This window comes from Saimiri boliviensis, chromosome 6 (assembly GCF_048565385.1).
Source record: "Saimiri boliviensis isolate mSaiBol1 chromosome 6, mSaiBol1.pri, whole genome shotgun sequence".
Lineage (NCBI taxonomy): Eukaryota > Metazoa > Chordata > Mammalia > Primates > Cebidae > Saimiri > Saimiri boliviensis.
In genome coordinates, this window is record NC_133454.1 from 45963472 (window position 1) to 45988809 (window position 25338).

At 42.4% G+C, this 25338-nt stretch overlaps 1 protein-coding gene and 1 non-coding gene across 2 annotated transcripts in view; one reads left to right on the top strand and one right to left on the bottom strand.

Annotated features, from left to right (window-relative positions):
- Positions 1 to 2494: 2494 nt before the first annotated feature.
- RDX (radixin) overlaps positions 2495 to 25338 on the bottom strand; it is a 106085-nt gene continuing 83241 nt past the window's right edge. Inside the window, exons 15-16 of the mRNA XM_039470946.2 lie at positions 6641 to 6738; positions 2495 to 3097 (exon numbers count right to left, since the gene is read on the bottom strand). Of these exons, the coding sequence (XP_039326880.1) occupies positions 6672 to 6738 (67 nt within the window). The 3' untranslated portion in view covers positions 2495 to 3097; positions 6641 to 6671. The remainder of the gene's footprint in view (positions 3098 to 6640; positions 6739 to 25338) is intronic.
- LOC120364769 (U6 spliceosomal RNA) lies at positions 11939 to 12045 on the top strand. Its single transcript, XR_005579916.1, has one exon. It is a non-coding gene; the product is annotated as a U6 spliceosomal RNA (small nuclear RNA).

The window sequence follows — 25338 nt, forward strand, 5'->3', positions numbered from 1 at the left end:
ACACTAGTCCAAGTGGTTGGTATTGAAAGGGCAAAAAAAAAAAAAACAGATGCTGGTGAGGTATGGAGAAAGGGAACGCGTATAGGCTGTTGGTAGGAATGTAAATTAGTTCAGCCACTGTGGAAAGCAGTTTGGAGATTTCTCAAAGAACTTAAAACAACTACCATTTGACCTAGTGATCCCATCACTGGGTATATAGTCAAAGGAAAAGAAATCATTCTACCGAAAAGACACATGCATTCATATGTTCATCACAGCACTGCTCACAATAGCAAAGATATAGAATCAACCTAGGTGCCCATTAACAGTGGACTAGATAAAGAAAATGTGGTACATATACACCATGGAATACTATGCAGCCATAAAAAAGAATGAGATCATGCCCTTTACAGCAACACAAATGCAGCTGGAGGCCATTATCCTAAGTGAGTCAACATAGGAACAGAAAACCAAATACCACATGTTTTCACTTAAAGGTGGTAGCTAAACAGTGAGTACACATGGACATTAAAATGGGAACAATAGAAAAAAACACTGGTAACTACTAGAGATGGAAGAGAGAGTTGGTGGCAGGGGCTTAAAAACTACCTACTGGGCACTATGCTTACTACCTGGGTGACAGGATCATTCATATCCCAAACCTCAATGTCATACAATAAACTAATATAAAAAACCTACACGTGTACACCCTAAATTTAAACTGTTGAAAGTCTCTCTTCTGCCTCTCAACTGCACATTTTTGCCATCTAATGACCTTTCTCTTTAACATGAAAATTATGCTACTCCTTTCCCTTTTCCAAAGAAGAGACTCTAAGAACAAAAAGAACCTTAGAAATCATTTAGTCCAAACACCTCGTTTCACAGCTGAGGAATTGGAGGCCCTGAGGGTTGGAGTGTCTTGTCCAAGCTCCAACTACCAATTAGTGGCAAAGCTGTAGCAAGTGCCCAGGTTTTAACACCCACAGGCTGAAAACCCTCAGTCCTTCACCGCTTCATAAACTAAACTTTTGATTATACAGCATTATTTTTTATTGGGATTCTCTCTTATTGCACTATAAACCGAAGCAATTGATAACTTGTCCCACATATTTTCTAATAATTTCCCTTCATATCATCAGCACTGGCTAGAAAAAGCCATGTGTAGAAAAGGTTTGCCCAGTGCATTGCACAGGAATTAGCTGTTGAAGGCAGCAGCCCCCACTGTGCCTTCTTTATCTTTTCACCTGGGGCCTCAGGTTCCCTGACATATCTATTAAAAGGTGAGAGTAAGAACAGGTGTGGCACAATTGTTCAGAGTTGCTTGTTCAATGTTTAAAGAGCTCGACAGATGATTTCCTCAAGTCTCTTCCTGACTATAATATTTTATTATTATTATTTTTTATTAGAGATGAGGTTTCACCATCTTGGCCAGGATGGTCTTGATCTCCTGACCTTGTGATCCGCCTGCCTCGGCCCCTCAAAGTGCTGGGATTACAGGTGTGAGCCACTGCGCCCGGCCCAGACTATTTTTTAATAAACAAAAAGTAAACTCTCAAGTGCTGTTTGCCCCTGCTATAGGATATTACAACAGGCTGGAGTGCAGTGGTGTAATCTTGGCTCACTGTAATCTCTGCCTCCTGGGTTTAAGCGATTATCTTGCCTCAGCCTCCCGAATAGCTGGGATTACAACCACCCACCACTACACCCAGCTAATTTTTGTATTTTTAGTAGAGACAGGATTTTGCCATGTTGGCCATGCTGGTCTTGAACTTCTGACCTCAACTAATCCACCCACCTCAGCCTCCCAAAGTGCTGAGCCACTATACCCAGCCAAATGCATTCCCAGGTCTTATGACTGAATGATTTTATGCCAACTCCCATTTATAATCAAGGAGAGGCCTGAGAAACCATAATTTGATAAGAAACCACAACTATGTGTTTATCTTTTAAGTTATAAAAGTGACTGATAACCAAAGATTTCACATAAATTACAAGAGACTGCTTTGGGAATAAATATTCCCTGATATTAGACAAACAATATTGTATCTGCCTAATAAAAGGTTATTTGTTTATGTGTCCCCTGTGGGAGAAGGTTGTCTCTAAAATAACTAGACTTAATATCCCATGTCATGGGTTTTTTCCTGAAAATCTTTAAGGGGTACCTTTGTGCCCAGTAAGTACCTGTCAAATAATTGCAGCACAACATGCACTTAAAGGATGTAAGAGTGACTGTTAAGGCAGCTGACTTATGTCACAAACTGTCACCCAATCCTCTAAGCTTCAGTCCTTGGACATTCAAAACACCTCAAAGTGCCAGAACTAGTGCCAGCGTATGAATTAATAATGCTGCTTCACGTCCCAGCTCTGCCACCAAACTCTCCTCAACCCTCTTTCTCCAAATACTGGCCAGGTCCAAATTAACTGTGAAATCAGAGAAGAGGAGAACCTGAGACGGGGCAGGCAAGCGATAGTCACCGCCTACAGCAGGACGCAGAATCAAGTGTGCAGTAGGGCTCAGGCTGACGTTAGAATATATTTATTGCTACATTTATGTCCAATTATATAAACAGCTCAGACAGGAAAGAAATGTTGCATCTATTTCTGCAGATTCCACCACCATGTGCACAGAAATGGAGCTGTTCACCACTGAGTTTTGCTCTTGGATTGAAGCCATACATTTTTTTTTTTTAAAGTGGGAAATTCTTGGAAATCCTCTCCATAGATTCCTCCTTACAAGCTAGTCATGCAGAAAAAAGTGGGTTCTCAGAAGCTGATGCCTACCAGCATCTCTGTGGGAGATAGAGTCTTGAAGATGGGGTGTAGTAGATGCTGGCTTGGGACTGCAGGGTGCCGTGCGAGGTCCCAAGTCCTGGCCCATCTTGCTAAGGTCTGTCTTTAGGAAAGGCAATTGAGAGGGGTTTGGAGACAGAGAGAACAGCAAGAAAGGGAAATCCAATAGTAAACCAAGATGAAGAAAGAACCATCAGCCAGGGCCCTGGTTGAGGGAATACTGGTCCACCCAGTTTGAGCTGAGATTGCAGACTTTGGAGGATACACACATTCAGAACACCAGGTATGTCCTTATCCTAAAGCTTGCCATACGTCAATAGCCAGGGGCCTGCATGAAGACACAGAAAGGGAATAGGAAAGTCAGGCAAGAAAGAAGAAAACTCAAACACTCATATTATCAAAATTCAGCTGAAAAAGGCATGACCCTGAAAGTCCTTGCACATTTTGTAAGTTAACATTTAGTCATGGTTAGCTGATGGGTGAGTGATGAAGGGGAATGGAATGCCGCTGAGGAAATGCAGTATGAACAGATTGCACCAAAATAAAGGTGCGTCCACGAAGTCTGCACTCTGACCTCAGCCTGGCTACAATTACTTTCGGCCTGAAAAGGAGTCTAACATATAGATTTTGCAATGTTCTGATCCAGAATTATGATGTGGATATAAGATCACGGCATAAACTCTCTTTCACGTCACAACCACATACACCTTCATGACGTGAATCCCAAGGAAAATCGTTGAGCAGCCATGGGGCATGTGTGCCCAAGGATTAAGTTTTACACCAGCTCCATCGGACCCATCTCAGGCCACTTCCCACCTCAGGGAGCCAGGAGTGAGGATCTGCAGATTGGATCTAGTCTGACCTCCTCAGCTAAAATCAGCCCAGAGCCTCAGAGAAAGGACAAGTTCTGCAGGTTGAGAGCAAAATGCCCACATGTCTAAATACACCAGACTGTGCCAGCCTTTGAGGCTGATTAGTCATTTGGGAACAGTCTGATCCCAAGGCTGTAGGGGTTCTGTCCATGAAGACCCCAGTCAGTTCTATCTTGTTCATGGCTTTATTTTATTTTTGAGACAGGGTCTCGCTCTATCACCTAGGCTCAAGTGCAGGGGTAGGCTCTTGGCTCATTACAGCCTCGATCTCCTGGACTTAAGCAATTCTCCCACCTCAGCCTCCCAAGTAGCTGGGACCACAAGGATGCACCACCCTGCCCAGGTAATTTTTTGTAGAGCTAAAGTTTTGCCATGTTGCCCAGGCTGAGCTTATGCAACCCACCTGCTCTGGCCTCCAAAAGTGCTGGGATTACAGGCATGAGCCATCACTCCTGGCCTGCCCATGTCTTTAGATGTCCCCTTTAATTCCTTACCACCATAATCCTGCAGGCCCCTAGTCACGAGGCACACAGGATGACAGTGCTGTGGAGAAGCGCTGGGGACAGTGGGAAGGACCAGAACATCACTCAGAGTCCCTGTTCTTTTTATTTGTTCAGTGACTTTATAATCAGCTATGGAGGGGCCCAGCAGGTCTTCCAAGGCTGCCAACTATGTGACATTTCAAGGTGGAGGATGTGGCAATCCCCAGTTCCGCGGATCCTTCATAAATTCATCTACAGATAATTCAAAATCTCTCTCTGTCATTTCATCTTGACTTTTCTGATGAGTCATGCAGAAACTTTCTTTTCCTACTTCTGACGACAATAGCTCAGAGTCAAACTCACTTAAAGGATTTGCTCTCAAAAGAACATTAACAGATGAAAATCAAGGAAGAAAAATTATAAAAGATTAGGTAAATTTTATCTTGGGGAGTTTTACTAATCAACAAAACAGAAAGAGTTACATCAGTGAATTCCTGCACTGGAAGAAATGGCTAAAGATAAATCACTAAGAAGAGTATTGTTTATGGCAATCTATGGCACATTAAGAAAGTGCTTTAACCCAGGATTTTAGTTCAAATATCAGAAATAAGACTCGCTGGAGTCTATGGATTCTCAGCTAGACCCCTTCCAAAGTGAGTGAGAGCAAATAATGATGGATGTGTTGTAGCATTTCAAGTGGACTTTGACATAAAGAAAGTGTTTTGGTAGTGTCATGAAATATCAGAGAGAATCTTGCATGACTGACTTTAAACTCATTTCAGAGCAGTCCAAAATTCAAAGCCAAACAAGCAGATTACTTTAAAAAATTCGCCACCTTATCTGAACACATGACCATTTTTTGTCACATAAATAATTCTAAAACATAGTATTTCTATAAAGAACATTGGTTCTACATCTTTAAGTATTATCTGAAATATATTCACATTTAGCTAGAGGAAGGTTTAGAGAACTTGGGGAGATTTAACCAGCAAGTTGGGGGAATTCAATGAACCATTCAAGATCTACAACATAAACAACATTATTGTGGTTTTATTCAGAAATGGGATGAGTCAAATAGTCTCTGCCCAAAAAAATGAAGAATTTAAAAACAACCTATTGTCATGGTAATCATATTGCAAAATGATTTTAAAATATTATCGAACTGAGGTCAGTACATAGTACTATATTAACCTAGCTTATGAACCAATTCTTTAATTCTTCCACTCCAGGAATCCCCAACCCCTGGGCCGAGGCCCAGTACCAGGTGTAGCCTGGTTAGGAACCAGGAGCCCCATCAGGAGGTGAGCGTGAGCCAGCATTATGGCCTGAGCTCTACCTCATGTCAGATCAGCAGCATCATTAGATTCTCAAAGGAGCAAACCCTGTTGTGAACTATGCACGTTGCACACTCCTTACGAGAATCTGATGCCTGATGATTTAAGGTGGAACACTTTCACCCCAAAACCATCCCCTCCACTCCCCAACCCCATTCCCAGATTGTGGGAAAACTGTCTTCCATGAAACCAGTCCCTGGTGCCAAAAAGGTTGGGGACCACTGTTGTACTCAATGTGCTTGCACGAAACTTTATTTTTTATTTACTTATTTTTTTTTTTTTAGAGACGGGGTTTCACCATGTTGGCCAGGATGGTCTCAATCTCTTGACCTCGTGATCCACCTGCCTTGGCCTCCCAAAGTGCTGGGATCACAGGCGTGAGCTACCGCGCCCAGCCTTGGAACTTCATTTTTAAGCAAATCTGAATATGCCTTTTTTTTTTTTTTTTTTTTTTTTTGAGACAGTCTCTCTGTCGTCCAGGGTGGAGTGCTGTGGCACCGTCTTGGCTCGCTGTAACCTCCACCAAGCAAATCTCCTGCCTCAGCCTCCAAAGTAGTTGAGACTACAGGCATGCGTCACCACACCTGGCTAATTATTTTTGTACTTTTAGTAGAGATGGAGTTTCGCCATGTTGGCCAGTCTGGTCTCAAACTCCTGACCTCAGGTGATCCACCTGCCTCCACTTCTTAAAGTGCTGGGATTATAGGCATAAGCAACCATGCCAAGCCTGAATATGTTTTATTTAAAAGAAGAAACAAACCTCCCAGCAGAACATGTGTCATGTGAGAACTTGCACTATAATAGTTTCATTCTCAATGCTCAAGAGGGCTCTTTCTAAAGGTAAGAGAATGCTGTAAAGTAGCAGGTCCAATCAGCTCCCCAAGATTACAGGTAAAACATCACTGTAATAAACTCTAGCTGACCTCAAAATTATTAAATTGGAAGATGATGTTCTGGCTTGGCAAAGAGCCCAAGAGATGCAAACTATTAAGAAAGAACCCAAAGGGGATAGAATCAGAGGCTGTAAAGATAGAGGCTGCTCTTGATCAGTTCTTTTGACTTGAAATTCACAGGCCCTGTGGATGAATAGATTCAGGTACCACCAGCATCCCAGCAGTGGAAGGCACAGCAGGTCTCGTGGGCAAGTGGGCTGGCCCTGGTCATGGCTGCTGGTTGTACTTACCTAGTGAGGCGGGGAGCCTTCTTCTTAAGAGTTACATTTGCTTTATGCTGCTTTGGCAAGAGCGCATCTGGAACAATGCATACAGTTTGGGTCCCCACCTTTCAAAAGAGACATTGAGAGGTTAGAAAGTATTTAGCAAAGGAACACAGTAGGAAGCTGAATGGGCAGGCTGACTGCTTGCTCAGCACATTGTTATAGCAGAAATGCCTTTGTCAGCCTGGATTATGTAGGGCCTGTTACTGTCAAACTCCTGCCTAATCTTTAACTTCTTTTTTTTGTCAGCCCACCTTTGAAACGCCACTGTTAGAATGTGGAAATAAGAATAACTTTAAATCTTCCTTTTAAATAGATGCTAGACTTCTAATAGTGTAACAACTCTACACAAGCTAACTAGTTTCTTTCAGTAATAAGATCTCTTATTTAGAATAATAGGTCTTGTCTTAAAGCTATAAACATCAGAACTTCATGTCAAAGTAATATGTTCCACCAGATTTCATATTTTATTTGACATTATCTGCTGATTAAGTTAGGCATTAAGTTACTTTTAGGTAGTAACCAGACTAATGGATCCAAAATACTTTTTAGTGCCTACTCTTTAAATCTACAGTAGCTATGTTTTTGAATAAGCAAATTCTCAGTATCTACCTACTAAAACACTGGATAGGGGGCTGGGCACAGTGGCTCATGCGTGTAATCCCAGCACTTTGGGAGGCCAAGGTGGGCGGATCACAAGGTCAGGAGTTCGAGACCAGCCTGACAAACATGGTGAAACCCTGTCTCTACTAAAAATACAAATATGAGCTGGGCATCGTGGCGCATGCCTGTAATCTCAGCTACTCAGGAGGCTGAGGCAGAATTGCTTGAACCCGGGAGATGGAGGTTGCAGTGAGCCAAGACCACGCCACTGTACTCCAGCCTGGGCAACAGAGTGACTCTGTCGCTGGGCAACTCTGTCTCGAAAAAAAAAAAAAGACTGGCTAGGTTAAGACAAACCAACCATGAAAACTACCTCCTCTGCAGATATGTTGGCATTGCAGGAATTAAAGAGGTCAATTTCGGCCCACTTTCTCTGGTCTGTCTTCCTCAGCTGACTCACCTGCCATTCTCCAAAATACCCCTTAGCAATACCGAAAACAAAGTCAGAATTAACTCAACAAAGAAACTGCTAAACTGGCCAAGTTTAGCTGTGAGTCAGTTCCCTGACTGGGGAGAATACTGGCTACAGTATTTTTTAACCTTTTGGGTGAAACAGTTACAAATGCAGTTACTCGAAGTCTCCATCTTATGAATGGGTTATGTGCCAAAAGGGCAGCTGCGGCCGTTTGTTTTCCATGGAGACTGTGTCACGGACGGTGGTTCTGTTTCTAGGCAGTTTAACCTATAATGAAAAACTGAGGGCCGGGCGCGGTGGCTCAAGCCTGTAATCCCAGCACTTTGGGAGGCCGAGGCGGGTGGATCACGAGGTCGAGAGATCGAGAGCATTCTGGTCAACATGGTGAAACCCCGTCTCTACTAAAAATACAAAAAAAAAAAAACTAGCTGGGCATGGTGGCGCGCCTGTAATCCCAGCTACTCAGGAGGCTGAGGCAGGAGAATTGCCTGAGGCCAGGAGGCGGAGGTTGCAGTGAGCCGAGATCGCGCCATTGCACTCCAGCCTGGGCAACAAGAGCGAAACTCCATCTCAAAAAAAAAAAAAAAAAGAAAAAAAGAAAAACTGAGTCTTTGCAGTGAAATACAGTAGAGACTCCAAATTTGTCAAAGGTTGTAATAAAGGAACACAGAAACAATGACATTTACTAACAGTTTTATAATTTTTCTTTAATACTTGAGCTTGATGTTAACCTGGGCAGAAATAATTAGATAGTACTTGAAATTTAAGAAATTTTAAAGGGAATTTTAAGTATTTTCAGGGACTCTGAAGGTAGTCTAGCTGGCACTTTATTGTAGGAAATGTCATTTCAAAATGTAGAGCTGTAGTTTTCCCAGTCACTAGTAGTACTATTCTCGCTGTGGTTGAGGTAGATTTAGACTCATAAAGGAGCAAAGAGAGAAGAAAGGAAGAGAATGATTTTCATGAACATAATAAGAAAATTTAGGCGAGCATGAGAAAGGAGGATGGGGGAGTAAAATTAATGGATGAGAGGCACAAGAGCGAGAATAGAACTGAAGGAGAAAACTGCATGTATGAGTCTCCCTAACAGGAAAGAAAGGTAGAGACGTCCTAAATTTCCAAGTTTTGCCACCAGGTGGCGACATGAGATTAGATGACTATTTTAGTTGAAGGCCGCAACTGAAGGAGTGAGGGGAGATACGTAAAAATCACATGGCTGGATATTCACAACACAGGAGGCGGATTTGTGAAGCGGTAAGCCATGGGTTAGAATATATATCAAGTTATATCAATAATATATATTAATTATGGCTTAGAATGTATAACAAGGAAAATAAACCTAGTTGAACCTTTTTTTTAAAGACATTGTCTCGCTGGGCGCAGTGCCTCACACCTGTAATCCCAGCACTTTGGGAGGCCGAGGTGGGTGGATCACGAGGTCAAGAGATCGAGACCATCCTGGCCAACATGGTGAAATCCCGTCTCTACTAAAAATACAAAAATTAGCTGGGCATGGTGGTGGGCGTCTGTAGTCTCAGCTACTCAGGAGGCTGAGGCAGGAGAATTGCTTGAACCCGGGAGGCAGAGGTTGTAGTGAGCCGGGATCACGCCACTGCACTCCAGCCTGGTGCCTGGCAACGGAGCAGGACTCTTATCTCAAAATAAATAAATAAATAAAATAAAGACGTTGTCTCACTCTGTCACCCAGGCTGGAGTGCAGTGGCGCCATCTCGGCCCACTGCAACCTCCACCTCCCAGATTGAAGCGATTCTCCAGTCTCAGCCTCCCGGGTAGCTGGGATTACAGGCACGCACCACCACACCCAGCAAAATTTTTTTATTTTGTATTTTCAGTAGAGATGGGGTTTCCCCATGTTGGCCAGGCTAGTCTCGAACTACTGACTTCACATGATCTGCCCGCTTTGTCCTCCCAAAGTCCTGGGATTACAGGCATGAGCCACTGCACCCGGCCTAGTTTAACATTTTAAAGAATCTATCTAGTACAGGCCATGGCTCACACCTGTAATCCCATCACTTTGAGAGGCTGAGGTCTGGGTGGGTCACCTGAGGTCAGGAGTTCAAAACCAGCCTGGCCAACATGGGGAAACGTCATCTCTACTAAAAATACAAAAATTACTCAGGAATGGTGGCCTGCACCTGTAGTCCCGACTACTCTGGAAGCTGAGACAGAAATCGTTTGAACTCTGGAGGAGGAGGCTGCAGTGAGCCGAGATTAAGCCAGTTATCCTCTAGCCTGGGTGACAGATCGAGACTCCATCTCAAAAAAAAAAAAAAAAATCTAGTTTAGTATATTAACAATTTTTTTTTTTTTTTTTTTTTTTCTGAGACAGGGTCATGCTCTGTCCTCCCAACTGGAGAGAGGTGACATGATCGTGGTTTACTGAAGCCTCAACCTCCCAGGCCCAAGCAATCTTCCCACATTAGCCTCTTGAGAAGCTGGGACTACAGGTGTGCTTCACTGCACTAGCTATCCTCCCTCCCTTCTTTCCTTCCTTCCTTCCTTTTTATGGAGATGGAGTCTCACTGTGTTGCCCAGGCTGGATTTGATTTCCTGGGCTCAAGCAATCCTCCTGGGACTACAGGCATGAGCTGTTGCACTCAGCCAACAATTTTTTAAAAAGTAAAGACAGGCGGAGCGCAGTGTCTCACACCTGTAATCCCAGCACTTTAGGAGGCTGACGCAGGCGGATCACGAGGTCAGGAATTTGAGACCAGCCTGACCAACTTGGTGAAACTCCACCTCTGTTAAAAATAAAAAAAATTAGCCATGTGTGGCGTCGGGCACCCATAATCCCAGCTACTCAGGAGGCTGAGGCAGGAGAATTGCCTGAACCTGGGAGGTGGAGGTGGCAGTGAGCTGAGATTGCACTACTGCACTCCAGCCTGCGTGACAGAGCGAGACTTGGTCTCAGAAAAATAAAAAAGTAAAGACATACAAATGGCAACAGACACATGAAAAGGTGCTCAACATCACTGAGCATCAGAGAAATACAAACCAAAACTGCAATGAGATAATCATCTCACTCCAGTTAAAATGGCTTTCATCCTATTGAGACAGGTAATAACAAACGCTGGTGAGGATGTGAAGGAAAGGGAACCTTTGTAAACTGTTGGTTGGGACTGTAAATTAGTATAACCACTATAAAGAATAGTTTGGAATCTCCTCAAAAAACTAAAAATGGAGCTAAGATATGATCCATCAGTGCCACTACTGCATATATACCCCCTAAAAAGAAAATCAGTTTATTAAAGAGATCCTGCACTCCCACATTAACTATTCACAGTAGCCAACACTCCCGTCTTAACTATTCACAGTAGCCAACACTCCCGTATTAACTATTCACAGTAGCCAACACTCCCATATTAACTGTTCACAGTAGCCAACACTCCCATATTAACTATTCACAGTAGCCAACACTCCTATATTAACTATTTACAGCAGGCAACACTATTCACAGTAGCCAAGATTTGGAAGCAAACTTAGTGACCATCAACAGATGAATGGATAAAGAAAATGTGATATTTATACACAATGCAGTACTTATTTAGCCATAAAAAATAATGAGATTCTGTCATTTGCAACAACATGGATGGAACTGGAGGTCACTAATGTTAAGTGAAATAAGCCATGCACAGAAAGACAAACATTGTATGTTCTTGCTGATGTGTGGAATCTAAAAATCAAAATAATTAAATTCATGGAGATGGAGAGTAAAAGAAGGTTACCAGAGGGTAAGAAGGGTAGTGGGGAAGCATGGGCTTGGGAAGTAAGGATGGTTAATGGGTGCAAAAAGAAAATAGAAAGAATGAATAAGACCTAGTATTTGATAGCACAACAAGGTGACTATAGTCAATAGTTTAATTGTACATTCAAAAATAACTAAAAGAGTATAATTAGATTATTTGTTACACAAAGAAAAAGAAAAGCTTAAGAAAATGGATACCCCATTTCCCATGATACGATCATTACACATTGCATGCTTGTATCAAAATATCTCATGTCCCCCATAAATGTATACACTTATGTGCCCACAAAAATTAAAAATAAAATAAATTTTTTAAATAAAATTTTTAGCAGCATCACAAAAGTTTCAAAAATTAAAAAATTAAAGTACACACACGATTACCTCAATACACTCAAAAATTCCCTTAATACATTTAAAACCCGCGCTCGCTTCAGCAGTACATATACTAAAATTGGAACGGTACAGAGAAGATCAGCCTGGCTCCTGTGCAAGGATGATGTGCAAATTCGTGAAGCACTCCATATAAAAATAAATACATAAATTTTAAACCCTCTTTTTATTTAAAAAGAAAAAACTCTTAGAAAAATACATATATGTATGTAAAAGGAAGTTTCATTAATCTGATAAAAGTCATGTACCAACAATTAGTCAAGCTGATGGCATGCGCCTGTAGTCCCAGCTATTCAGAGGAAGCTGAGGGAGGAGGATCACCTGAGCCTGGAAGGCGGAGGGTGCAGTAAGCTGAGACAGTGCCACTGCACTCCAGCCTAACTGACAAAGTGAGACCCCATCTCAAACAAAAAAAGAAATGAGATACCACTTATGTTCCACATTGCACTGGAAGTTGCAGCCAGTCAACTCAGTAAGAAACAGAATAAAAGTTTTATGGATGGAGAAGACAGAAAACTATAATTATTTGCAAAAGATGAAGAAAGTCTATGTAGAAAGCCCAAAAGACAGCCGGGTGCTCACGCCTGTAATCCCAGCACTTAGGGAGGCCGAGGCGGGTGGATCAAGAGATCGAGACCATCCTGGTCAACATGGTGAAACCCCGTCTCTACTAAAAATACAAAAATTAGCTGGGCATGCTGGCGTGTGCCTGTAATCCCAGCTACTCAGGAGGCTGAGGCAGGAGAATTGCCTAAACCCAGGAAGCAGAGGTTGTGGTGAGCCAAGATCGTGCCATTGCACTCCAGCCTGGGTAACAAGAGCGAAACTCCGTCTCAAACAAACAAACAAACAAACAACAAAAAAAGAAAGCCCAAAAGACTACACAAATTATTTAAAACCCTGAGAATTACCGGGCGCAGTGGCTCACGCCTGTAACCCCAGCACTTTGGGAGGCCGAGGCGGGTGGATCACAAGGATAAGAGATCGAGATCATCCTGGTCAACATGGTGAAACCCCATCTCTACTAAAAATACAAAAATTAGCTGGGCATGGTGGTGGGCGTCTGTAGTTTCAGCTACTCTGGAGGCTGAGGCAGGAGAATTACTTGAACCCAGGTGGCGGAGGTTGCAGTGAGCCGAGATCACGCTACTGCACTCCAGCCCAGTGCCTGGTGACAGAGCGAGACTCTGTCTCAAAAAAAAAAACAAAAACAAAAACAAACAAACAAATAAAACCGTGAGAATTAAACAAGGTTTCTTAATTTAAGGTCAGCAAACATAAATCAGCTGCATTCTCTACACCAGCCAGAAACAGTTTTCAAATGTAACTCTGAAAACAACAGCAAAATAGAATATGCTTAATAATAAATCTAACAAAATAAATACACCATCTTTTAATGCAAAAATTTAAACAACTTTACTGAATGGCATCCAGGAAGACTTGTTGGAAAGACATTGCATATTCATGATTAGGAATGCTTAATACTGTACAGCTGTAATTTCTTGCCAAATTAATCTGTTAATACATTTCCGAGCAAAAGTCCCCAAAGTATTTTTTTCCTATACAGGTTAAACTCACTTTAAAATTTATGCAGGGGCCGGGCGCGGTGGCTCAAGCCTGTAATCCCAGCACTTTGGGAGGCCGAGGCGGGTGGATCACGAGGTCGAGAGACCGAGACCATCCTGGTCAACATGGTGAAACCCCGTCTCTACTAAAAATACAAAAAAATAGCTGGGCATGGTGGCACGTGCCTGTAATCCCAGCTACTCGTGATCCACCCGCCTCGGCCTCCCAAAGTGCTGGGATTACAGGCTTGAGCCACCGCACCCGGCAAGAATTTCTTAAGACATACACAGGAAAAAATCCCCACAAATTATAGGGAGAGTAATTTATAAATTAAGCTACAAGAAAGTGTAAAACATTCACCTACCCCCCTCCCCAAAAAAAAAATAAATAAAAAGGCAAAAACACAAGGCAAGCCATGGATGGAAAGAGATATCTCTAAAACATTTAAATGTCAAAAGATTAGTAACCAGAACATAAGGAAATTCTCTGAATTAACTGGATGAATATAAACTAAGAGAAAACAGGCATTTAAAAAAGTCATTTCAAAGAAGAGACATGAAAGGTCCTCAAATAAAAGAAAAGTTACCAACCATATTAGTAATTAAGAAATGCAAATTATTAATAAAGGCACAATATCATCTTAAACCTATCGAATTGGCAAAAATTGAAGTCTAGTGATACGAAGTGTGGGTGAAGATGTGGATATAGCCTTACTTTGGGAAACAATTGATGGTTACATAACAAAGTTGAAGCTGTGCATATCCCATAATGAGAGACCACTCCCCTCCTTAGGTCTCTGCTGTAGAAATACTGCTGTGCTCATTCACTAGAAAACACGAATAGAAGACAAGACTATCCGTGGCTATATTGTTTACAGATTTTTTTTTTAATGCTGGTAACAATTCTATGGCCAGCTACAGTGGCTCACACCTGTAATCCCAGCACTTTGGGAGGCCGAGACTGGCAGATTACTTGAGGTCAGGAGCTTTGAAACCAGCCTGGCCAACGTGGTGAAACCCTGTCTCTACGAAAAACACAAAAAATTAGCCGGGTGTAGTGGTGGGTGCCTGTACTCCCAGCTGCTCAGAAGGCTGCAGCAAGAGAATCGCTTGAACCCAGGAGGTGGAGGTTGCAATGAGCCAAGATTGTACCACTGCACTCCAGCCTCAGTGATAGAGCGAGATTCTGTCTCTCTCTCTCTCTCTCTCTCTCTCTGTATGTATATATATATATATATATATATATATATATATATATATATATACTGGTAACAATCCAAATGTCCACCATCAGGGGAACTGATGAATTGTAGTATACTTATAAAATAAATACAGCAGTGAAAATGAACCAGTTACATTCATCAAAATGGATGTGCGTGTGTGTATAGTAAAACTATGTTTTGAGAACTTCATTGTGAATTACAAAGAAAAAATATTTTTATAAAGTTCATGTGTGTGCAAAACTAGACATGAGATTGTTGTAGATACAAACACACATAGTAAAAGCAAAGCAAAGGATGACGTGATGGGGGAGGAACATGCAATGCCAATTACTGGCAACAGGCTATCTTTCAAACGGATACATGACTATCTAATATATATATTCCTTAATTTATATTTCTACTTGACGCATGTCATTCTCTAACATTGTTATAAATCAGTCTCTCATTTTCAAGTGTTTAAAAACAGAAAGCAATGGAGGAAAAAAAACTACAATAGATGGGGAAGTTATGAATTTGGTTCCAGTTATCTTTAGTCTTTGAACCATTCGAATTTCAAAGGTCTCAAACAATGTAGAAAAGTCAATAGTTACTCTAAGGACATTGATTGAAAGAAGCAACTGTGTTATTTCCATACTATTGTATGCTCTCATTTCTCTAAATCAGCAGTTCTCAAAGTGTGGTCCCGAGACAGCAGCATCAGACTCACCTTTAAGAAAGGCATTGTTTGTTTTGTGTGTATGTGTGTGTGTGTGTGTGTGTGTGTGACATGGTCTTGCTCTGTCACCCAGGCTGGAGTACAGTGGCACAATCTTGGTTCACTGCAACCTCTGCCTCCTGGGGTTCAAGCTATTCTTGTGCCTCAGTCTCCTTAGTAGCTGGGATTACGGGTGTGCACCAACACACCCAACTAATTTTTGTATGTTTGGTAGCAATAGGGTTTCACCATGTTGGCCAGGGTGGTCTCAAACTCCTGGCCTCAAGTGATCCACCCACCTCGGCCTCTCAAAATGCTGGGATTACAGGCCTGAGCCACTGCAACCAGCCGTAAATGCACATTCTTGAGCAGCTGCATAGATCTACCGAATGTGAAACCTGGGGAGGGAGCCTTGCAATCTGTTTTCACAAGCCCTCCAGGTGATTCTGATACAAGCTACTGTGAGAACAACTACCGAAAGTTGTTCAAATGTGTAAGAAATCCCTTCATTATAACAAAATAAGATTTCCTTACGGTCACCTCAAAATGTTACTAATCATCCAGACAGAAAGCCACAGCACTGGTCCTTGGAAGAACATTCTTTTTTTTTTTTTTTTTTTGAGACAGGGTCTTGCTATGTTGCCCAGGCTGGAGTGCAGTGACTATTCATAGGCGCGATCCTACTACTGATCATTACTGGAGTTTTGACCTGCTCCGTTTCCAATCTGAGCTTGTTCACCCCTCCTTAGGCAACCTGATGGTCCCCCACTTCCAGGAGGTCACCATATTGATGACAAACTTAGCGCTGGCTGATCGCATAGCGCACTACAGTCCAGAACTCCTGGGCTCAAGCGATCCTTCCTCCCACCTCAGCCTCGTAAGTAGCTGGGACTACAGGCAGCACCACCGTGCCCGGCAAAACATTCCTTTTTAAAAACCTTTAACTCGGGAGTTAGCAAACTATGGCTCATGGACCAACTCAGCTCCCTATCTGCTTTTGTACAGAATGTGATTTAAGAATGTTTTTTCACCTTTTAAAAAAAGAAATCATAAGAAGAATATATATATATATATATTTTTTTTTTTGAGACGGAGTTTCTCTTGGCGGGATTCAGTTTTTATTTTATTTTTTTTTTTTTTGGAGATGGAGTTTCGCTCTTGTTACCCAGGCTGGAGTGCAATGGCGCGATCTCCGCTCACCGCAACCTCCGCCTCCTGGATTCAGGCAATTCTCCTGCCTCAGCCTCCTGAGTAGCTGGGATTACAGGCACGCGCCACCATGTCCAGCTAATTTTTTGTATCTTTAGTAGAGACGGGGTTTCACCATGTTGACCAGGATGGTCTTGATCTCTTGACCTCGTGATCCACCCACCTCGGCCTCCCAAAGTGCTGGGATTACAGGCTTGAGCCACCGCGCCCGCGCCATAATAATAATATTTTGTGACACATGAATTATAGGAAATTCAGAGTTGTGTCATAAATAAAATTTTATCGGAACACAGACATGCTCATTCATTGACAGATGCCTATAGCTGCTTGTGAACTACAACAGCAGAGTTGCATGGTTGGGACAGAGGCAACTGACCTGCAAAGTCCAAAATATTTAGTATCTGGACTTCTTCATAAAGATCATTTACCCTCTTTGCTCTACTTTGATAGAATCTACTAGTATAAAAGCAAAATATAATTATAATAATTTTCTGTTAACGCAATTTTCATTTTAATTACACACAGGCAAAAATCTAATAGTTTAAAGAATCATAAGGAAAGCTAAGTCAGATTTTTGTTTTAAATACAGATGGGGTCTCACCATGTTGCCCAGGCTGGTCTCAAACTCCTGGGCTCAGGCACTCCTCCCGCCTCGCCCTCCCAAAATGCTGGGATTACAGGCATGAGCCACCATGCCCGGCCCACATCTATTTTTATCTACAAAGCCATTCAAATAACTTACATAGAACATCTGAGAAATAATTTTAGTTATGCTTTCTCTCTTCAAATATTCTAATAAACAACAAAGAATTGCACAAAGAATTGACTGATACATTTCAATGAAATACTTACTCAGTTCTGAAACATTCTGTCCTGAAAACAAATGTAGCATTCTCCTCCTGCATTTACTCAGGAGGTTAACTCAAACTATAAGCCTGTCTCAAATGCTGCATGATGACTTCATTTCTCAACTCTCACAGTGGCCACCTTCCTCTCTGGCTGTCTCCCACATGCTAAAACTCACCAGGTAAGAAAGAGCCTTCCTCCCTTTGATCCTCAACCTCTTGAATTTTCTCTAGACTGAGTTCAGTTCCTACCACTGAAGTCTTGCTTACTGAGTTCCTAAAATATTTAATTCAACACCTATTGGGTGGCTTAAAAAGCCTTCTATCCACATACATCTTCACTTCCCCAATTTCAGCTTTCCTCTAAATTTCTTATATTTCTTGAGCACAGACTCTTCTTTTATTTCTAGGCTTTAATCGTCAGTTACTAATTTTAAAAGAATAGCCAGGTGTGGTGGCTCATGCCTATAATCCTAACACTTTGGGAGGCCAAGTCAGGCAGATCAGTGGAGGCCAGGAGTTCGAGAACAGCCTGGCCAACACAATGAAACCACATTTCTATAAAAATACAAGAATTAGCTGGGCACGGTGGCTCACACCTGTAATTCCAGCACTTTAGGAGTCCGAGGTGGGCAGATCACCTGAGGTCACGAGTTCAAGATCAGCCTGGCCAACATGGTGAAATCCTGTCTCCAGTGAAAATACAAAAATTAGTTGGGCGTGGTGGTGCATGTCTGTAATCCCAGCTACTTGGGAGGCTGAGGCAGGAGAATCACTTGAACCCAAGAGGCAGAGGTTGCAGTGAGCCGAGATTGCGCCACTGCACTCCAGCCTGGGCAACAAGAGCGAAACTCTGTCTCAAAATACTAATAATAATTTAAAAAAATAATGTATTCTCTCCCCTACAAGTGTAAATCCTATATTTCAACTCTAAATCTTTAAGCTATATATACCTCATCTTGAAAACAAGAGCACTAAACTGGGGAGACTGCAGTTACAAGCCCACATGCAATGGTTCAAAGAGGCTGGTCTTCAGTCTGGTGGGTTTGATCAGGTCACCACCTTTCTGTATTCAAATTGAACTTAAGATTTAAAGCATTCTTCTTTGGCCTGTAAATCAATTGATACATTCATTTTGAGTTATGCAGACAAGATAATCCTTCAAAGAGCAAGTAAACATGTCTCAGTTGGCTTTAAACTGGAAAGGCCATGTTTTGTAACCAAAAAGATAAGGGCTTTCACTTCTAAGAAAACCAAAATCCAAATGCAGAGTCTGCCACAGTGGTTGTCCCTGGGCAGGTTACTTAGCTGTAAAGTGGAATACCTTCAAGGACACCTGCAGCCTTTATGATGTCTTTCTGAGGATAAGGAAGAAGGGCCCCTTGCTCAGGCAGATGCAGCCCTGAGTACAAACACTTACTCTTCCATCCCTGCACCTTTGTTCCTCAAAGTTCTCTTGAAATTACCTTTTCTTAGCTCGATTCTGGTGTCAAACTGCTCAGTGGACATTGGCCTAGATCTTGCAGGCTTCTCATCATGGTTTAGGAAGCACCTGTGATCTGGCTCTTCCTCAACTTCCTCTCACACATCACTCTCCTCTGGACTCAATCGGCTCTGGATATATCACCTTCCTGTCTTTTCCACGAACAAGTGAAGCTCTTTCTTGCCTCAGAGTATCTGCATATGCTGTTCTCTCTACCTGGAATTTTAAAGCAAAGACTGTAAATTGGTGTCTAGTGGGCTACTTCTGGCAAGCAGGTGTATCTTGTTTGGCTTGCAAAACTTTTTCTAATTTTTTTTTTAACAGGGTCTCGCTCTATTGCCCAGGCTAGAGTGCAGTATTACAAACATGGCTCACTTCAGCCTCAACTTCCTGAGCTCAAGCGATCCTTCCACCTCAGCCTCTTGAGTAGCTGAGACTACGGGTACGCTACCACACTTGGCTAATTTTTTTTTTAAGTAGAGAGGCGGTCTCACTATGTCACCCAGGGTGGTCTCACACTCCTGGGTTCAAGTGATGCTCTCACCTCAGCCTCCCAAAGTGCTGGGACTGCAAGTGTGTGCCACCACACCTGGCACTAATTTTATTTTTTATTTTTGTAGAGATGGGATCTTGCTATGTTGCCCAGGCTGGTCTTGAACTCCTGGACTCAAGCAATCCTCCCACCTCAGCCTCCTAAACTGCTGGGATTACAGGTGTAAACAATTGCATTGAAGTAGCTGACATGTACCATTTAAAAGACTTCAGATAAAAATTATATCTCAACTTAAATCTTTGTATTCTTTTCCTCTAAAAGCCATTTTCTGGCTTATCTTGGAAGATCACAAGCAATAGCAATGCCAGGCCTACCCCATGTGGGAAGAGCTGTTCCTCTCCCTCTTCCTCCCTCTTCAGACAGGGCAGGAGACTCCTGATTGAACACAGTCCCCACCAAGCCGAGTACACTTTCTTGATCTGTCTGGCATTTGCATCTACCACCTTGATTTAAACAGGAACAAGAGGAGCTAGGCTTCTCTTCCATCAGGTAGTAACTTACATGCCACCTCCTCAGACACTTTTTTTTACCTCCTGTGCTTGATGACATCTTTTCCTAACTCAGTCCCTTGTTTCTTTCATAGTTTTAAATGGATATAAAATTGCTGTTTTGATAGGTCAGGGATGGCTAAATATCGGCAACTGCATATGATTCAACCTAGTAATACAATTTGCATCTGTTAATTATTCTGCTTTCCAGTGTTTGTGTCTTCCTAGAGGAAGTCAGCTCATTAGGGCAGGGACATGGCTACTATGTTATTCTGAACAACTAGTACACAGCGCCTGTCAGGTGCTAACATATTTGGATGAATAAATGGAAGGACTCCTCCCACCAAAAGTTCCGTAGCATCTCCAGACCATACACAAAGTCCATCTTAATCTCCCCTAAGGAGAGCAGTCCAAGTTGTAAACAGACTTTCCTAACCAATAGCCCAAGGCAGTGCTACCAAACCTCCTCAGCCTCTGCTCATATAACTAAGACCCTTTGATTCTAGTCCTGGAAATTACTCCTGAACTGTGATCGATTCTGAAACTCCTCTGTGAATTAGCATCAAGACTACCACTGAACTGAACATCCACTGAGATATGCCCTCAGCTCTAAAGGCAAGGGGTAGGGAGGAGATGATACTTGTTCCTGAGGGTAGCTGCTGACAATTACAATAACCTCTATAACCTTGTTAATGTTAGCAAGAGGTTGGTCACTACCTAGCTCTGAGTGCTTCTCGTTACTTGTCTCGTCATAATTCTTAACTCTTCTGTTCCTTCCTCTAGATGATGTTTTCAATGATTTATGATGATGTATTAAATTATCTATGAATCCTCAGGGCCTAACTTGAGGCATCTAATAAATGTTTAATCAATGGATAACATTATTTGAATGGATGACATCACTTAAGTCCTTCGTGGAGCCTATTTACTCTAGATGGCAAATATGGGAACAGATTTTCATTTTACTAGACATAAACTCAGACTTGGGCAGGGGTATGGAGTGGGCTTCATGCCCAAGTGTCAGATTTAGACATACAAAGTTGACAGAGGACACTGTTGGAGATAGCATTTTCCTGTTCTTGTTATTCTTGGAGCATAAGAATTATTGTAGATTTGGGGAAAACACTTAACAGAAGACATGCAGTTAAGCTAAATGACAACTATTCTAACTCCAAAGAAATTGCTCTTTTCAATGACGTTCTTGTTGCCGAAACCAATATACATTTTAAATTTCATAATAGACCTTTTTTCCCCATGCAGCACTGGTGATCACATGCAGTCACCTTTCCGTCCCACACGTCTGTGTGGTCCTCTCTTGCTCTGACAGTACGTCAATGCTAGCGATCTCCAAGGTCCTATATCAAACCCACCGTTTCTTTCCTTACACCTTACCCTAGGGAAACTTCATCTGACGTTCCATTAGCATTCCAAACTCAAATTGTCCAAAAAGAAATGTCACAGGCTCACCCAAACCTGCTCTCCTTCATGATTTTCTAATATTTCATAGCACTACCTTCTGAATCTCAAATTTTTTTTTTCTTTTTTTTGAGACAGTCTTGCTCTGTCGCCAGGCTGGAGTACAGTGGCGCAATCTCACTCACTGCAATGTCCGCCTCCTGGTTCAAGCAGTTCTCCTGCCTCAGCCTCCCTAACAGCTGGGTCTACAGGCGCATGCCACCACGCCCAGCTAATTTTTGTATTTTTTAGTAGAGATGGGGTTTCACCATGTTGGCCAGGATGGTCTTGCTCTCTTGACCTCGTGATCCACCTGCTTTGCCTCTCAAAGTGCTGGGATTACAGGAGTGAGCCACCGCGCCTGGCTTCAGACTTTGTTTTCAATACAAATGGGCAGTCCCAGCACACCCCACATACTTTTGTGACGATGTTATTTGCATATGCAGTTCCTTCTTTCCAGAAAGCTTTCCTATCTTTGCCTCCTCAATTAAGAGTAACTTGTGCCGGGCGCGGTGGCTCACGCCTGTAATCCCAGCACTTTGGGAGGCCAAGGCGGGTGGATCATTAGGTCTAGAGATCGAGACCATCCTGGTCAACATGGTGAAACCCCGTCTCTACTAAAAATACAAAAAATTAGCTGGGCATGGTGGTGCGTGCCTGTAATCCCAGCTACTCAGGAGGCTGAGGCAGGAGAATTGCCTGAACCCAGGAGGCGGAGGTTGCGGTGAGCCGAGATCACGCCATTGCACTCCAGCCTGGGTAACAAGAACAAAACTCCGTCTCAAAAAAAAAGAGTAACTTGTGCTGAAAGATTTGGCTTACGGATCATCTCCTACAGGAAGCCTTCCCTGGAGCTCTGCAGCAAGATCAGGTGCCTTCCTTCTGAGCTCCCAGAGCTCGTCTATCCATTCATTTATTAAATAGCATGCATCTGCGGCATTCCAGGCACCGCTCTGGGCCCTGGGCACATACAGTGTACAAAATGGTAAAATTCCTGCCCTCATGGAGCTTACATCCTAGTAGGGTGAGACAAACAATACAAATAGGTAAATATATAGTATGCTAGATGGTAAGTGCTATAGAAAAAAAATAAAGGCAAGAAATGGGTACAAGATACTGGGGAAGGTACAATTTTAAATAGGGTTGTAAAAGGCGGCCTCACCGAGGTGACATTTAAGCCAATTCCTGGAGTTGGCAAGGGAGTGAATCATATCTGGGAAAAATTCTTCCAAGCTAAGTAAGAAGAGTTGGACCGGCTGGTTGCTTTAAAGAATAACAAGGAAACCAGTGTGACTTCAAATTAATGAGAGGCGAGGAAAATCAGTAGAGGAGGCCCAAGAGCTGTGGCAGGGACCAGAATAGATTAGGCTGCAAATGACTGCTGAAAAGGACATGGCATTTACTCAGAGACAGAACACATCTGAAGGATTTTGAGCACAAGTGACATGATCTGACTTACCTGTTGTAAGATCGTAAAAGACTGTGAAATGGCAAAGAGGAAATCAAGAAAACAGAATGGAAGATTCTTGCAATAATCCAGGCAATCCTGTAGGTGGAACACCGATGGCTGTGGAGAATGTATGAAGTGGTCATATTCTGGATACATTATAGATCTTGAATGCTGGGCCAGCAGATTTGTGAGTGGATTGGATGCAGATTATGAGGAAGAGTCATAGATACGGTCAAAGTTTTGGCCTAATTAGCTGGAAGAATGGACTTGTCGTTTATCAACTGAGAAGGGGAAGACTGAGGCAGAGCAAGTTTAAGGGAAAAAGATCTTCAGTTTAACATGGTAAGTTTGAGATGCTCATCAGATATCAAACTGGAAATGTCATGCAGAGCGTGTGTGTATTTATGTATATATATCTATACACACACAGATGTGTGTATATATATATATATACACACACACATATATACACACATCTGAAGTTCAGGGGAGAATCTGGTTAGAGATTTACGTTTTCTGCCTACAGGAAATACAGCAATTGCTTAAATTTAAAAAGCAATTGCTTATATAAAGCAATGACACTGGATAAGGTCATGGAGAGATCCAACTGTAGACAGCAGGACTGAGACTTGGCACACTACAGTATTAAGAGGTTGAGGAGGGAACCTCACTTATTGGTAATACACAAACACATATACATGATTTATTTTGTGTACTGGGAGAAACCCATACACTATTTACTGCTTAGGACCATGTCTTTATGTACATGGTGAGCATAGGCCTGGCACACACTCAACAAACATGGGGAGTGATACCTTCTAAGAATTATAACTAGAATCCTTACAGGTAAACAAAACACATTAAAAATGGAACCTAAAGGACTTGCCTAAAAATATGAATATTCATAATACTGACAGATGAAAATATTATGAAAACCAAAATGACAGAAATTACTATTAACATTTCCAATATGCCAAAGCTGTAAACAAAGTATTCCATGTTTATCATTACAATTAATGCTCACAAGATTAATAGTGTTACTCCATTTACCAGACGAGACAAATCAGGCTCAAATGGCTGAGTGGAATCCCAAAGTCTCAGAAGCGGCCAGGCCAAGATTCAAACCCGACGTGCAAATCCAAAACCCATGCGATTACCTCAACATCATGCTGCCTCACAGCTATCCCAAATATTCTTTTTTTTTTTTCTTTCTTGGAGATGGAGTTTTGCTCTTGTCACCCAGGCTGGAATACAGTGGCACAATCACAGCTCACTGCAACCTCCGCCTCCCAGCCTGCCTCAGCCTCCTGAGTAGCTGGGATTATAGATGCACACCACCACATTTGGCTAATTTTTATATTTTTAGTAGAGACACAGTTTCACCATTTTGGCCAGGCTAGTCTCGAACTCCTGACCTCAGGTGATCTGCCTGCCTCAGCCCCCCAAAGTGCTGGGATTACAGGCATGAGCCACCATGCCCGGCCCAAGAGATTCTCTTAATGCCCATCAGGTTATGTATCTAATGTGCTGTGAACTGATAAACCTGGATCTAAACAGCTTCAAAACATTGGTTGAAAAAGCAGGAAAATGTGGTAAAGGATCACTACACCCTTAGACTGGGGGTAACCACGGGCTACAGAGTCTGTACTTTGACTCCTGCTGGTTTCTAAGCATGCCTAGAAAAACCATGCAGAGACAGGTATCCGAATCAGACGTCAGTGGCAGTGACTGGCTAAAAGAGCAATAGCAAGATGGTGACCATATAGGCTAAGCCATTCTGAATCTCTAGTACACAAATGAAGAATTTATTGTGACTCTTGGGGAAAAGGACTGGGGAGGGGAAATCACAAATTACTAAGATTGATGTTTATTCTATGTGATTAACATGAACTATCATTAGCACTTTTGAAACAAATCCTAGGTTGTACTCCCCAAAATATTTGTGGCCCCCCAAAAATAATTTAAACACTAAGATGAGGCAGGTGTGGTGGCTGACACCTGTAATCCCAGCACTTTGGGAGGCAAAAGTGGGTGGATCACTTGAGCCCAGGAGTTTGAGACCAGCCTGGCCAACATGGTGAAACCCCATTTTTACTAAAAATACAAAAATAAGCTGAGTGTGGCAGCACATGCCTGTAGTCCCAGCTACTCAGGAGGCTGAGGCAGGAGAATCACTTGAACCCAGGAGGTGGAAGCTGCAGTGAGCCAAGATTGGACCACTGTACTCCAGCCTGGGCATCAGAGCAAGACCCTGTTTCCCCCTCGAAACACACACACACACACACACACACACACAGAGAGAGAGAGAGAGAGAGAGAGATCAAAGTTTACAGGCATGAGAACAATATTTGATCTAAAACCTAAGCTCCAAAATCAAAGAACATTCTCTTAACTTCATCAAGAAATGCCACATGAACACTGAATCAAAGTGACCTAAAATTGAACTAAGTTGGCCTCTCATTTCTC